This window comes from Tupaia chinensis, unplaced genomic scaffold (assembly GCF_000334495.1).
Source record: "Tupaia chinensis unplaced genomic scaffold, TupChi_1.0 Scaffold148822_1, whole genome shotgun sequence".
NCBI lineage: Eukaryota > Metazoa > Chordata > Mammalia > Scandentia > Tupaiidae > Tupaia > Tupaia belangeri.
Window position 1 is genome coordinate 240,120 of NW_006208669.1, and position 17,213 is coordinate 257,332.

General features: G+C 39.8%; 1 protein-coding gene across 1 annotated transcript in view; it reads right to left on the reverse strand.

The window, feature by feature from the left end:
• Nucleotides 1-11,816, reverse strand: part of LOC102469338 (olfactory receptor 7A17-like) — a 16,301-nt gene extending 4,485 nt beyond the window's left edge. Inside the window, exons 1-2 of the mRNA XM_027769158.1 lie at nucleotides 11,469-11,816; nucleotides 10,996-11,194 (exon numbers count right to left, since the gene is read on the reverse strand). Coding sequence (XP_027624959.1) covers nucleotides 10,996-11,194; nucleotides 11,469-11,816 — 547 coding nt within the window. The remainder of the gene's footprint in view (nucleotides 1-10,995; nucleotides 11,195-11,468) is intronic.
• Nucleotides 11,817-17,213: the final 5,397 nt, after the last annotated feature.

The window sequence follows — 17,213 nt, forward strand, 5'->3', positions numbered from 1 at the left end:
TTTCTGTCTCTATGTCTCTCTCTGTCTGTCTGGTGAGCGCACGCGCCCTACAGTGAAAATCTCTCCAAAAAAAAAAAAAAAAACTCACACCGGGCGCGTGTGCGTGCGTGCCCAAGATCCCTAGAGGAGAATAGAGGAGAAGAGAGGAGAAGGGATTGCAGTGTGGCCATCTCCCCTGGGGGGTGATTTCTCGCTTTCTGTCTCTCTGTCTCTGTCTGTCTGGCAAGCACACACACCCTATGGCAAAAACAAAACAAAACAAAACAAACAAACAAAAGGAAACGTGCAGTATGAAAAAAAATATACCTGGGTTTCAATACTTTTTGCACCAAATTGAACTCATACTTTACTCCCATTTTCCACAAACTTTTTTCTTTTCTTTTCTTCTTTTCTTTTCTTTCTTTTTTTTTTTTAATGTTAGGGCACATGCACTCACAAGGGAGAGAGAGAGAGAGAGAGAGAGAGAGAAAGAAAGAAATCACCTCCCACCTCAGGGAGAATGACCGCACTACAATTCTTTCTCCTCCATTCTTCTCTTGGGATTTTGGTCACATGCACACACACGTCCCTGTGTGACTTTCAAGCCACCAGCTCCAGGACTCGAATTGTGGTCAGTCATGTGGGATCCAATGCCTTAACCACCACCTGCCAGTTCCTCCACAAACTTTTTGACATCCCTTTGTATTTTTATAAAAAATAAAATTAAATTTAAAAAGAGGAAAAAACTCAAGCGTGAGCAACAGAGAAAAGAATATAAAATAGCAGTATACCCATGTAATGAAATACTACTCAATGATGCAAAGGACAAAGCAAATTTAATACACAAAACAGTGTGGGTGGCTCTCAAAATAACTGGGTGGAGGACGAGCAGATGGTGTGCTGGTTAAGGTACTGGATTCCCACATGGCTGACCACAGTTCAAATCCCAGACCCGGATATGGGGCTCATGTGCATGGATGCCCCAAATCCTGAGAGAAGAATGGAAAAGGAGAGACTGTGGCCATTCTGGGGTGATTTCTCACTTTCCTTCTCTCTCTCTCTCATCTCTCTCCAGACAGTGCACATACCCTATGGAAAAAAATTTAAATAGATAAATAACTGTATTGAGTAATGGAAGCTAGACCAAAAAATAAAAAAGAATACATATTTCATGATTCCATTTACATGTTGAGATCTGATAGAACTGAGAGACTATTACATTTTTATTATATATTAATTATTTTAAATAGCAGTATTGATCTCTAATGTCTCCCAGAAGTTGTCAAACTATAAACTTACATTTCATTACATTTGTAAAATAAAGTAAAAATTTTGAAAACAAAAATCAATACATAGTGAGAGAAATCAATTTAATGACTGCTTAATGAACATGTCAGGGGATAAAAAAAGAATAACTAAATGACAGATCATCTGTCATATGAACATCAAACTATTTTTTGACAAAAGCTTCATGAACCTAAGGAGTACAACAACAGTGATTATTTAAAAAAAAATTGCCATAAGGCATGTACATTCACTAGAGAGAGAAAGACAGGGACAGAGAAGGAAAGTGATAAATCAAGAAATCACCCCAAGGGGATGGCCACTCCTCAAGCCTCTCTTCTCCATTTTCCTCTCAAGATTTCGGACACATATGCACAAATACTGAGTGTGATTTTCAAGTGCCCAGGTCTGGAACTTGAACCATAGTCAGCCACGTGGAAGTTCAGCGCATTAAACACCATTCCACCTGATGTTCATATAACTGTGACTTTTATCAAGGGGACATAGTTCTCTCTTGTTTGAGAGAAGGACAGCAATTTCCTGGAGGTTATGTTCCTATTACAACTCAATGCTTTAGAGAGTCAAGGGATTTAGTCAAGATGGATTCCTCAGTCTTAGATTTGGAGAAAACGGTCTCAGGGTTGAGATAAGATATTACGAAGTTAAACTTCTGGAAGGGAGAGTTAATGGTTAAGGAGTACTAAGTACTGAATTCGCTTGATTTTTTAACCTTGTCTCTTGAGAACAAAGATCTGGAGGAAAAACTTAACTTTCTGCTCAGAGCAATGTCTCACAGGAAATGTACTCAGGGTTTAGAATAATAAGAGGAAAATATGCTTAATGAGCAGAGATAAAGAGCTATAATTATCTCCTCCAAGGATGTCCCTCAGTAGTTGCAATCTTGGGCTGGACAGAACTTGGTTATTCCTTTTATTGTCCTAAATCTGTCTCAAGAACCCACGCTTCACTCCTGTTGATTTCTCCGGAGACAGAGTTTCAGTTTTCCATTGACAACCTTCCAGGAAGGAAGCCACAATTTCACAGAGACTTTCTTTTCAGAGATCCTATTCAGGTGAGAGAGCCCAGTGAAATGACATATAAAAGGTAATACATTTATAATAGAACTAAAAAAGGGCCAGAGGTGGGAACCAGCAGTTAGCGTAATGGCTATGTTGCTGGACTCCCACATAGTCGACCGCAGTTCGTGTCCCGGACCCGGTGGCTTAAAACTCACGCCGGGTGCGTGTGCGTGCGTGCCCAAGATCCCGAGAGGAGAATGGAGGAGAAGGGATTGTGGCGTGACCATCCCCCCTGGGGGGTGATTTCTCGCTTTCTGTCTCTATGTCCCTGTCTGTCTGGCGAGCGCACGCGCCCTGTAGTGAAAGTGAAAATCTCTCCAAAAAAAAAAAAAAGGGCCAGAGATTAACCAGAGGTTTTGACGAAGATTTGAAAGGCTGAAACCATGAGAAATTACTTTGACTGATTTAATAGTGAGGAAATTCCACAGCTCAAAACACAGAAGAAAGCAGAAGGAGAAGACACATGTTTTTAAAAACAACATTATAACTCATAACTATGCACAACTGTTATATGTAAGTTATGAATGACAATAAAATTATTTTTAAATTCTGTAACTTTTGCTTTATAAAAATTTTAGATTAAAAAAAACTCCAACAGAAATCAATATGACAGCTTCTAAACTTTTTACCGGGCTGGTGATTGGGAATGGGATTTCATATTGTTTTCTTAAATTTTAACTGAGTTTGAGCATATACATATATTTGATCAGGATATCAATTTACCTATGTTTACTTTATGCCAATTTTTATACTGTTATCAGCATTTCAAGTGATTTTGGAAACAAGTCTGGGGAGATTTTTTGGCCATAAAAATTTTTAAATTTTAGTTAAATATATGTCTATCTTCTTTTAGTTTTACTTATTTATTCACTTATTTTTTTATATATTCAATTGAATACATCATTTAGCTTGTAAAGAGAATTTACCCAACATGAAATATTCCTCAGACCAGTCTAGTTGAAAATACTATACACATCATCAGTAACAGGTCATAAACCATTTCTGTTTCCTACAAATGCCTTATTTCTCTATTGTTTCTCCCCATCTTTTTATTTTATTTTATTTTAAGGTTTTTGCAATAGGGCATGTGCACTTACCAGAGAGAGAGATAAAGAGAGGCAGAGAGAGAAAGTGAAAAATCACCCCCCAGGGAGGATGGCCACATAGTAATGTCTTCTCCTTCACCCTCCTCTTGGGATTTTGGGCACACTCGTACACAAGCCCAGTGTGAAACTTGAACTGCAGTCGACCAGGTGGGAATCCAGCCACCTTGACCACCATGCCCCCTGCTAGCCCTCCATCGCTAGCCATCCATTTGTTATTCAGTATTGCTTACTTGTGCTCTACAGAGTGCCTAGAACATAATCAACATTTGATTTGTATTTCTCAAATGCATGAAATCATTTCTCTTTTTCTTTTCATTATGATTGTGGATTAAGTTTTACTTATTTATTCACTTTTTTTATATATTCAGTTGAATACATCATTTAGCTTGTAAAGAGAATTTACCCAATATGAAATACACCTCAGACCAGTCTAGTTGAAAATACTATACACATCATCAGTAACAGGTCATAAACCATTTCTGTTTCCTACAAATGCCTTATTTCTCTATTGTTTCTCCCCATCTTTTTATTTTATTTTATTTTAAGGTTTTTGCAATAGGGCATGTGCACTTACCAGAGAGAGAGAGATAAAGAGAGGCAGAGAGAGAAAGTGAAAAATCACCCCCCAGGGAGGATGGCCACATAGTAATGTCTTCTCCTTCACCCTCCTCTTGGGATTTTGGGCACACTCGTACACAAGCCCAGTGTGAAACTTGAACTGCAGTCGACCAGGTGGGAATCCAGCCACCTTGACCACCATGCCCCCTGCTAGTACTCCATCACTAGCCATCCATTTGATATTCAGTATTGCTTATTTGTGCTCAACAGAGTGCCTAGAATATAGTTAATATACAACTTGTATTTCTCAAAAGCATGAAATAATTTCTCTTTTTCTTTTCATTATGATTGTGGAATACATGACTTCTTGAGGATAGCTTGAGTGTTGAAAAGGAACTCCTAATAAAGATGGCCCAAGAATCATCTAAATGGAAGTAGATCCATGTGTAAAACTTAGAAACTAGTGTTTTGACTGTAGAATGTAAGTGATCACATTCTAGCATGTGAGTAATACCTGCTTGTGTCATGTTCTCTGTCTTTTTTTTTTTTTTAATAGTTACTTCAACCACATGGAACCAGGAAATGACACACAAATTGCAGAATTTCTTCTTTGGGGATTTTCTGAAGAACCAGAATTGCAACCCTTCCTCTTTGGGTTGTTCTTGTCTATGTACCTGGCTATCATGATCGGAAACCTGCTCATCATCCTGGCCATCGTCTCAGACTCCCATCTGCACACCCCCATGTACTTCTTCCTCTCCAACCTGTCCCTTTCTGACATCGGTCTCACCTCTACCACAATCCCAAAGTTGCTGGTGAACATCCAGACACAGAGCAAGGTCATCACCTATGCAGGCTGCATCACCCAGACATCTATTTTTATACTTTTTGCTGGGTTGGAAAACTTCCTCTTGGCTGTGATGGCCTATGACCGGTATGTAGCCATCTGTCAACCCCTGCACTACACAGTCATTATGAATCCCAGGCTCTGCGTGTTGCTGGTTCTGTTATCCTGGATCGTGAGTGTCCTGAATTCACTATTGAATAGTTTAATGGCATTGCAGCTGTCCTTCTGTACACACGTGGAAATCCCTCACTTTTTCTGTGAACTTAATCGGCTGATCCACCTAGCCTGTTCCAACACTTTAATTAATGACATAGTGCTAGATTTTGCAGCTGGAGTGCTGACTGGTGGTCCCTTTATTGGAATCCTTTACTCTTACTGTAAGATAGGTTCCTCCATTTGTGCAATCTCATCCGCTCAGGGGAAGCACAAAGCATTTTCCACCTGCGCCTCTCACCTCTTAGTTGTCTTCTTATTTTATTGTACAATCCTAGGTGTGTACTTTAGTGCTGATCCTGCCCACAACTCACACTCAAGTGCAACAGCCTCGGTGATGTACACTATGGTCACCCCCATGCTGAATCCCTTCATCTACAGTCTGAGAAATAAAGACATAAAGAGGGCTCTGAAAAGATATTTAGGAGGGAAGCTATGAGGACGGTCTTTCAAGGAGAGCCAGTGATTGTAGGACCTTACCTCAAAGTTGGATATCATGATTGTTTAATCAGAGCATGGTAATGGTGTTTTCATTTTTTTTCTTATTTTATTTTTTTATATTCAATACAGTGGTACATCATTAGAACATATCAAATAAATTTACTCATAATTAATACGCCATATATTAGCCCAATCAAAGATACTACCATGCATCTTATCAACAGATAATTTTCTGTTTTTGTGTTCTTTTAATGTTCTGCTTCCTTCTCTTCCCCCTTGATTCCCTCTTTCTCATCCTCCACCTTCTCACCTTCCTCCTACACTGTCTCTAGTATTCACAATTGTTTTCCATGTCTTTATACTTCCAATCTTTCCGTTTCTGCCATAGAATGCAGACATTGGGTATACATTGAGTGGGGACATAGAATGTCTCTCTTTCATGGTCTAGCTTGCTTCTCTTAGCATTATATCTTCCATATTCATTCATTTTCTGTCAAATGCTAAGGTCTCGTGGTTTTTTTATGGCTGAGGAATATTCCAGGATGTATATGTGCCACATTTTTTCAACCCATATATCTGTTCATGGACATTTGCGTTGGTCGCATGTCTTATCAATTGTGAATAATGTCAGTAATGCATGCTTTCAAAATTTGGTGGAGGTTTTTGAGTTCTGTCAAAGTTTCTGCTAAACCCTTCACAGATAATTTTCTTAAAGGTTCTCTTTTTCTCATGTAGTTTCCTTTTCTCTTGCTCCTTGGTCAGCTATGCATTCCTTTTCAAATTCCAACACCTCCTTGTCAGTCAATTTCTCAGGAACCACATCTAGAAGTCCCTCAATATTACCCCTCATCCACACCCAATTTGAAGTCATTTGTCATCTCAACCATAGCTTTTGAGAGAGAGAGAAAGGGATTTTTGCTATAGGGTACATGTGCTTGTCAGAGGGAGACATAGAGACAGAAAGTGAGAAATCACCTCTCGGGGGATGGCTATACCACAATCCCTATGAAAAATCACACCTCCCCCAAGGTCGATGACCACGCTGCAATTCCTTCTCCTCAATTCTTCTCTTGGGATTTTGGGCATGCATGTAAATGCATACTATGTTTTTTAAAGCTGCCAGGTCTGAGACTCAAACCATTGTCAGGCTATGTGAGAATAGCACTTTAACCACTACACCACCTGCTGCCTTTCCTAGTCATAGAGTTTTCAACCTTGTACTCATATTTATTGGAAATTGTTCGGGGTACTTCTACAAAGAAGTGACATTTGAAAAACAAACAAACAAAAAACCCAGAGACACAGACATTTGAAAAGGGAAGGAAAACTGAGGCTAAATGTCCATTGTGAATGTCCTACACATGGGGGCTGAGGTGACATGGGAGCCACTGGAGACTCCCAGGTATTCAGGAGGGACAGTGTGTTGTGATGTACAAGGATCCATGCCAGTTTGCTTTTCCTTTTCTGCACACACACCTGGTACATACACATGCCCATGAGTCTGGTTGCTGTGGCCAGGGGTGAATTACTGTATGAAGACCCTTTGAGGTTGGCCTGGTTTGTGGCATGGTGGTTAAGCTGACTGTGTCCCCCATGGCCAACTGCACAGTTCAATTCCTGGACCAGATGGCTTGAGGAACATGCTAGACGTGTATACATGCATGTCCCAGGTCCCAAGAGGAGGGAGAAATGGAGGAGAAAAATTGTGGCATGATTATCCATGTAGTGGGGAGAAGGAGAAGCTTTCTCATTTTTCTGTCTCTCTATATCTCTCTGGCAAGTGCACACACTCTCCTACCAGTCAGGTTTCCTGATTGCTAAGTCCTTATTTATACATAACAAATTTTTTTCCAAATATAAAATGCATTGAAATTTTTTTTCACAATCACTGTATCATTACAGCACACCAAATTAATTTTCCCATCATGAATACACTGTGTATTGGTTCAGTCAAAGATACTATCATACACATTATAATAAAATTTCTTTCCATTTGGGATTCCTTAAATGTTTTGCTTCTTAGTTCTTTCCTTGATTCTTCCCTCTCACTCTCTGCCATTTTCCACCTTCCTCCCAAACTGCTCTCCATGGTTTTATACCATCCAACATTTCAGTTTCTTCCACAGTGTGTAGACACTTGGTTTATATTGAGTGGGAACATACAGTGTCTCTCTTTCATAGCCTGGCTTGCTTCACTTAGCATTATTAACAACTGTGGTCACCATTCAGTGAAATAGATCACAAATATCTACTTTTTTTAAAAAATTTTTTTGCCACAGGGTACCTATGTTTTCCTCAGGGAGACAGAGGCAGAGAGTGAGAGGCAAAGCAAGAAACAACACTCCAGGAGGGATGGCCACACAACACTCCCTTCTCTCCCATTCTTCTGTCAGGACCCTCAGTATGCACACACATATGCCTGGTATGTCTTTTTTTTTTTTTTTAAGAGGTATTTGTTATAGGGCGCATGAGCTCACCAGAAAGACAGAGAGAGACAGAGAGATAGAAAGTGAGAAATCACCCCCCCCCCAGGGGGCATGGCCATGCCGCAATCCCTTCTTCATTCTCCTTTTGGGATCTTGGGCACGCACGCACACATGCCCGGCTTGAGTTTAAGCCACCGGGTCCAGAACTGGAACCGCAGTCGACTACATGGGAGTCCAGCAACATAGCCATTACGCTAACTGCCGGTCCCTGCCTGGTATGTCTTTGAAGAAGTCACGTCCAAGACTCAAATCACAAAGTTTGCCATGCAAGATTCACCACCTCGACCATCACATCACCTGCTGGCCCAAGAACTTTGTACCTTTTGATCCATATCTTTCCCTTCCTCATCTCTCCATTATCCCCCAGCCTCTGATAATCACCTTGCCACTCTCTGTTTAGATAAGATCATCTTTTTTAGATTCCACCTGTGAGATCACATGGCATTTATTTTTCTGTGTCTAGCTTACTTCACTTAGCGTGATGTAATGCAATTGGACCGACATCAGAAAGATCCTGGGTTCATGTCCTTAGATTTCCCTGAGTACACTGGCCATGTACATGTTCCCATTAACCAAGCCAGTGGAAATTGGGAATGGATCACACTTGAGAACTCTGTTGGAATGTCTCTCTATATCTTTCTTTCTCTCTCTCATTGATGAAATAAATAAGCTTTAGAAACAAGGGAGACTCTAGCATTTTCACAAACTGAATATTCTCCAAGTAGCCAGAACTCATATTGACTTTCTTGAGGGACACTGGTATATACAAAAAGGATAGTCTTCCTACTGATTCTGTCCTCAAGACTAGGTTATAAATTTGATGAACCCAGTTTTTATTCTTCCTTCTTGAATTCTTCTACCATCCTCCCAGCCACTTATCCTTCCATCAAGTTAGTTTTATTCAAAGCCTAAAACTAAAGGACTTGTCTTGGTTAAGTTTCTGTAATTGCAAAACCTCAGATTGGGTCTGAAGGGCTGGCAGGTGGTGTGGTGGTTAAGGCACTGGATCCCACATGTCCAACTCTGTAGTTGGATTCCTGGACATGGCGGCCTGAAAAACATGCCCAAAATTCTGCAAGGAGAATGGAAGAAAAGGGATTGTGGCATGGTCATTTTCACTGGGTCGTGATTTTTCAAATTCTCCCCCCCTCTGTCTCTCTCTGTTGAGCTTACACACCCTCTAGCTAAATTAATTAATTAATTAATAGAATCAAGATAATTTAGCTCATGAATGGACACCCAAGGTTCAGGAGTCATCTTCCAGTGAGGCTACAACGTGGTGGTGAGCAGACTGTTAAGCAGTGGCTGTTCATAGGTTTGTCCTTGTTCTGGTCTGCTTTCAGATGGCCTTGACCTGCTTCATCCTTCCTCCAATGGAACTCATTCACAAGGCCTCCAATTTAATGATCTTTTTCCCACCCAAATGCACCACTTTGAGACACCATGAGGGGATTAAGTTTTCACTTAACACTTTAATAATACAACCAAGTCCCAACATGAACTTTTGGGGAAGACCCACTCACTGATCACTAAGACTAAATTCCAAAATGTGAACTGTTAGGGGACAAACCATACCTAGAGTATATCAACCAGTTAAGGTGGCGATATAGAAAATAAAACTATGTGTTAAGGATGATATGTGTGATGACTTATTGACTGGATTGACTGGACTAATATGTAGTGTATTTATGCTGGGAACATTACTTTTGTATGGTGCAAAACATGCAGTAATAAGATGTTAATAAAAATTAATTAAAATTATTTTAAAAGAAAGTAATTATGAAAGAATAAGTAAAAATCTGTAGTCTCCGAACATACTGTAAAATAATTTAAATGTTCTTAGTTGCCAAGTGTACTTTTTTCCATAAGAATAATACATGTAACCAACCCAAATGTCCACATATAGATGAATGGAATAAAAGAGCATAGCACATATGCTCTGTGAAATACTATTCAGCCATAAAAAAAAAGACTCTGGCATTTGATAGAAAGTGGACAAATATGGAAGATTTATTGCTGAGTGAAGCAAGTCTGGCTATGAGAGAGAGACATTGTATGTCTCCACTTAACATATACTGACTGTCCACACTCTATGGTAGAGACTGAAAGACTGGAGGGTATAAAAGCATTGAAAATTGTTATGGATACTAAGGATGAAGTGGAAGGAGAGTGAGAGAGGGGGAGAGGGTAGAGAAGGAAATTTGGAAGGAAAAAGTAGAAAGGTAAGACATTTGTGGGACACAAATGGTTAATTATCTGTTGACAATGACATGTATAATATTCTCAACTGGAATGGTCTGAGGTGTATTTCTTTACAATCTAAATGATGTATAACGATCCAATGTATAAAGAAGAGGAAGAAGAAGAAGAAGGAGAAGGAGAAAGAGAAAGAGAAGAAGAAGAAGGGTATAACAGTTGGGGTAAGCAGGTTTGGTGGTGGTTATGGTGATGGATTTCCATATGGCTGACAACAATTCAAGTCCTGGACCTAGAGACTTGCTCGCTCTCTCTCTCTCTCTCTCTCTCTCTCTGTCTGTCTCTCTCTCAGGTCAAATTATAAGTGAATAAATAAATCTTAAAAACCAATTTAAAAATAAGAATAGTCCAACTGTCAAATATTTCTTCAGTAAAATTTAAGAAAAAGGAAAACAGTTTAATGAAACAAACTGCCTGTGAAGAAATATTTCTTTAAAAAGAAGAGTTGAGATTTCACACACCAGAAATTCATGTTTTTCTGTGAAACAAGTGAGAATTTCCGAACATTTCTAATCCAACGCTGGAAATAACCTTGAGAAAGGAGGAAAATAACAATGGAGGAAATTGTTAGACAAAATAAAAAGACAAAAGTCTAGTCAAGTGAGCTGCTTAAATAGTAGAGAGAAGTGAAAATCAAAGAAATGGAAACTACAGAAAGTAAATAGAAGGCCACAATCTGACCCAACAATCACAATTTCTGGCTCCAAGGCTTTAAACCTTATTTCTTCTATCTCAGTATAACTGACTCTTCCACAGTTTCCCTTCCAGAGTGTCTTTCAGAGCCCTCTTTATGTCTTTATTCCTCAGACTGTAGATGAAGGGGTTCAGCATGGGGGTGACCACAGTGTACATCACTGAGGCTGCTGCACTTGAGTGTGAGCTGTGGGCAGCAGAACTAAGGTACACTCCTATGATTGTACAGTAAAATAAGGAGACAACGGAGAGGTGAGAGGCACAGGTGGAAAAGGCTTTATACTTCCCCTGAGCTGATGGGATTGTACGTATGGAGGAAACAATTTTACAATAAGAGTAAAGGATCCCAGCAAGGGGACCACCAGCCAACAGCACAGTTGCAAAATAGATGACCATGTCATTAAGAAAGGTGTCAGAGCAGGCAAGGTGGACCACCAGATTAAGTTCACAGAAAAAGTGGGGGATTTCTGAGTGTGTACAGAAGGACAGCCGCAATACCTAAAAAAGAATGCAGGGCACTGATAATGCCAGAGACCAGAATCAACTGTCCACACAGCCGGGGGTTCATGATAACCACGTAATGTAAGGGGTGACAGATGGCCACGAACCGGTCATAGGCCATCACTGTCAGGAGAAAGTCATCCAGCCCTGAAAAACACACTGTGAAGAACATCTGGGTTATGCAGCCTGCATAAGTAATAACTTTGCTCTGTGTCTGGATGTTCACCAACATCTTTGGGATGCTCGTGGAGGTGTAACAGATGTCTATGAAGGAGAGAACTGAGAGGAAGAAGTACATGGGTGTGTGCAGGTGAGAGTCTGATATTGTGAGCAGGATGATTAGCAAGTTTCCAAACACAGTGATCAGGTACATGGAAAGGAAAAGCCCAAATATGAGGGGCTGCATTTCCAATTGTTCTGAAAATCCCCGAAGAAGAAATGTTGAAATTTGTGTACCATTTCCTGCTTCCATGTGGTGGAGATGACTACAACAAAGAGAAAAATAACAAGACAGATTTTCACAGAGGTGGATATTACATCATTGAAATGCGACAGTTTGCATTTTAAAGTCAATACATTCATTTTTATTTTAGGTGTATGAATGGGGTTGCCTTTTGAGGATTCTTTGTTCTATCTCATTATTTATTCCCATCCACCCTTAGCCTCATCCACCCCACATGGTCATTATTCCACAGTTTTAAAAATTTTTGTTCTTTTTTGTTATTTTTTCCCATAGGGTTTGTGCACTCACCAGAGAAAAAGGGGAAAGAGAGAGAGAGAGAAACCACTGCCACAGAATGATAGCTAGCCATACCATACCCTTGCTCCTCCATTCTCCTCCATCCTCCCCATTGTGAATTTCAAGCCTCCAGATCAGGGACTCAAACTGCCATGTGAGAGTCCAGCACCTTGATTGCCATGCCACATGCTGACCTCAGCAACCGAACTATTGTAAACTCTAATATCCTCACCTATGTAGTGGGGATAATGGTACCCATCCTTCTAAATTGGTCAACACATATCATCTCAATACATATTTAAATACACTTTAGTAGTTCTTTTCTAAATAAAGGTTTACCCCTGGTGAGAAGATGAAGCTGATATTTTTCTTCTGCCTCTCAAACATCTTCATTACTGCTCTACCACATAGTTCTCAGCCCCATAGCCCTATATCAATGTCCTTTGTCTTCTCCAGCTATCCTAAAGTGTTAGCTCTTCAGCTCAATACTCACATTGACTCAGAGAGGGTTTTCTGAAATGATTACCCAAACTTCCTTCTTAATTCATCCTTATTCTTGCATGACTCCCAGCTGGAGAATGAGGTAAAATTCAACAGCTTCAAACAGCAGGCCATCACTATCCCAATTCTCCTCAATAGTAACAACAAGTTCAACAATTTACTGTTCATCAAAATTAAATTAAAAAGAAAAATAGGCAGACTTCTGGCCAGTCAGTGATCCTGAGGCAGGGACATCACTGCTCCCTCACCTCACCTGCAGACCATCAGCCCAAGCGTCCACCCCCTAAGAGAAGTCTATTCCTCCATGTTGTACACTGTAAGGATATACAGTGATTAAATATAAATAAAAATTTTTAGGGACCAGCAGTTAGCGTAATGGCTATGTCGCTGGACTCCCACGTAGTCGACCGCGGTTCGAGTCCCGGACCCAGTGGCTTAAACTTACGCCGGGCACGTGTGCGTACGTGCCCAAGATCCCAAGAGGAGAATGGAGGAGAAGGGATTGCGGCATGGCCATCCCCCTTGGGGGGTGATTTCCTGCTTTCTCTCTGTCTCTCTCTGTCTGTCTGGCGAGCGCACGCGCCCTAAAAAAATTTTTAAATCTCTATGGCAGTCATGACTTCAATTTTTTTTTAAAAAAAGAAGGTCCAACAGGTGGTGTAGTGGTTAAGGTGTTGTATTTTCATGTGGTCAACCACAATTCAAGTCCTAGTCTTGGCAGCTTGTTGTGTCACTTTCCCTCTCTCTCACTGTCTCTCTCTCTCGTGAGTATATGGGCCCTATAGCAAAATGACATAATCATAATGAAAATTAAGTAAGTAATTATTTAAAAAGAGGAGTTCATTCCTAATACAAAGTAATGATGAATATGTGAGACAATAAATACACTAATCACCCTCAGTCAGTACACATTGCTTTTTTTGTTTTTTTTTTAACTGTGCTCACCAGTGAGAGACAGAAAGAGAGAGAGAGAAGGAAAGTGAGAAATCACCCCCTCATGGGGATATGGCCATGCTTCAATTTCTTCTCCATGGGAATTTGGGTACACATACCTGATATGTTTTTCTTTTTTAAAAATTTATATATGTTTTTATTATTCATACATTAAATCACTATACATCATTTAGATTGTGAAGAGACTTTATGCAGTATGATATTTACCTCAGTCCAGGCCAGTTGAGACCACTGTACACATCCTTGTCAACAGATAATAAACCTTATCCATATCCCACAAGTGTCTTACCTCTCCATTTTCCCATTTACCTTTCCCTCCATTTCCTGCCTGATGTGCTTTTCTTTTTTTTCTTTTTTTTTTTTTTTTGCATTGAAAGTTTGTTTTTTTTTACTTCGAAAGTTTGTTTTTTATTTAGTCCCACCCACCCAACCCTGCCTTCTACTGTCCATCAGACCATCAGCTCCACGGAGGCAGAGATAACCCCTCGCTCCTTCCCATTCTCTGTTTTAATTCTTTCTTGCATTTGTTTGTCTTGGACCACTTAAGTGTGCTTCTTCAGAAACTACAGTCTAGTTTTGCTCCTTTTCTTTTTATTCAACATCTCCTACACCTTTTTTAATCTGCAACTTCCTCCTCCATCCCCTTTTGCCTGATGTGCTTTTCAAGTCACTGGACCCAGGACTTGAACCATCCAGTCAGCCATATGAGATCCAGCTGCCTTAACCACCATTCCACCAGTTGGCCTTACATAGTCTCTTTTTTTATTACACATGATATTCTTGCACTAAAAATTTACATCGCACTCCACAAATATGTACCATTCTAATACATTAATTTAAAAAAAAGTCTCAATTCTCTGTGACAAATTATTCTCTTACCCTTACACTGCCCCTTCTCCGCCCACACAGATCTCCCAAACTTGAATTTGATTTTCAGCTTCAGGAAAAGTCAGAGCTTTAATGTTTGCCTTTATGTGTCCACTCCCCTCTGCTTAGAATTTCTCTCACTAGTCTATTTGAAATATTTTATCTGTAATCCATCTAAATAACTTCATTTACTCTTTCAAGACTCCCTGGTCAGCTCCTTCATAAATCATTTTTTTTAAACATTCCCACAATTTGACACTTCTTGCATGCACTTTATTTAAACATAGAGACTCTAATGTTATTGCTTTTACTCAATGCCAAATCTTTTTTCTCTGATAGGCTGGGATTGCCTTAGCACAGCTACATCCTCCCTCTGCCTCCACTTAGATCAGCTGGGAGGAGCTGAATAAATACATTTTGTTTGAACAAATGAGAGACTGTGATCTCACAGAAATGCATAATGATGTGAAAGAAAAGAAGGAGAAAGGCACTAAAGCAGTCATGAAAAATATGCTAAAATGTAAAAAGAAGGTCAGTCCCTGTGAAGGAGGGAGAAGCAGCAGGGATGAAGAGCCCAAGAGAGGAAGCAGGTTGTGGAGAGAATGAGTATCCAGCCTGGGTGTGGGGTGATCTCAGACTCAGGGCCACACACTGAGAAAAAAAAAATTTTAGAAGTTTTTTGTTTGTTTTTGTTTGTTCTCCTCTAGTCTCCTCTCCAGATTTGGAGCACGCATGCACACGTGCCCAGCATGAGTTTAAAGCTGCCTGATATAGGACTCAAACCACAGTAACCCATGTGGGAGTTCAGTGATGTAACCATTACACCAGATGCTAGTCCCAAGACTTTATTTATTTCTTTATTTACTTTGGTTACATATACATTCAATCACTGTACATCACAACAGCATGAAAACGAATTTTCTTAGCATAAATATACTGCACACTAGTATATTTAAAGATATTACCATACATGTTTTCATCCACAATCGTCCATTTCCGTATTACTTAAGTATCTTGTCTCTATATTTGTCTCCTGGATTCCCTTCCTCATACCTTCCCACACCTTCCACCCTCTTCTCACACTGTCTCCACGATCTGAGAACTTTCGCTCCACTTCCCTCATTCACGGCATCACCATATCAGCCCAGCCCCTGCTGCAGTCATTATTCTTGTAACAATTCCATATGTATCTGACCATATTTGTTTTCATATGGTCCAATAGCAGATGAGGTAGGCCATTTTCTCACTTTCTTTTGCAGCAGTTTTTTTTTTTTTTTAATTATTATTGTTGTTATTTTTTGGCTTTTCATTTTTATCTTTAAGGGCAAAGCAAGCCTTTTTAATTATCTAAGCAACAGTGGGGAAGGGTACCTCATATGACCAACAGATACATAAGGCCACGCAAAATGATAAACTTTAACATTCCCTCCAAGTACATCTAAAAATGGAGGAGAAGGAGGAGGAGAAGAAAGAGGAGAAAAGAAGAGAAGGGAAGAAGAAGGAGGAGGATGAGAACTAAATGTCAAACAGTAGGGTTGATTAAAAAAAAGGAAAAAAATTCAGTTTTTATGTTTGGAAGAATGCAATGAAGAGTAGGAATAAAAAGGTTTCAAACTCACTGTACAAAAGTGAAGATCTCACACAAATAATTGGCTATAGAGAAGGGCAATGACTAACACACTCACAAATATATTCAGACTCACAGTCAGGATATAATTATAAAGAAATGTGGTTATATCTGTTGAAGATATTCTACAGTTTTATCAACTGAACTAGGGAGAAATGTTCACATGTCGGAATAGTCACTTTGTAAGATAAATAATATGATTCATTGTATAAGAGAAAATGAAATTAAAAAAAAAAACAAGAAAAAAATTTTAATAAAAGCAAATGCTTGTTATGACACCTCTTATCACCTATTAAATAAACATTTACTTATCTGAATACCCAATATGAGAAAGATAATGCAAAATATATGACTCATGAGATGCTGTTGCAAGATAGTATTGTCAAGCAATCCATTGGTCTGGATCTTTTTTCCCCACTTTGGCTAGAGGGCATGTGTGATCACCAGAGAGAGAAATGGAAATAGAGAGGGAAAGTGAGAAAGCATTTTGCCCCATAGGTAATGGTCTCATGACAGCCCTTTCTCCTCCATCCCTTTTCTCTTTAAGGATTTTAGGTGCACACACACACACCCAACATGTTTCTCAAGCCACCCATAACAGGACTTGAACTGTGCAGTCAGCCATGTGGGATTCTGCTGCCTTTACCACCAGACCATGGATCCAACCCAGTCTGGGCCATAACTACAGAAACATACTCAAATAAATACACCCAAGAATATTTTTTTAAATAATCAAAACCTTAACCGCACTGCATATTCCTCCAAACTTAATACTCTATTTTCCCTGTCTCTTTAACTGCAAAACTCCATGTATATCATTTGATTTTACTAGCACCATTCATGCTTCCCATTCTTTCTCATCAATTGGACTTTCATTTCCACCACTTAGTTGTCAAGAATTATTCCTGCCTGGGAACCAGCAGTTAGTGTAATGGTTATGTCGCTGGACTCCCACATAGTCAACCGCGGTTCGCGTCCTGGACCCGGTGGCTTAAAACTCACACCGGGCGTGTGTGCGTGCGTGCCCAAGATCCTGAGAGGAGAATGGAGGAGACGGGATTGCGGCGTGACCATCCCCCCTG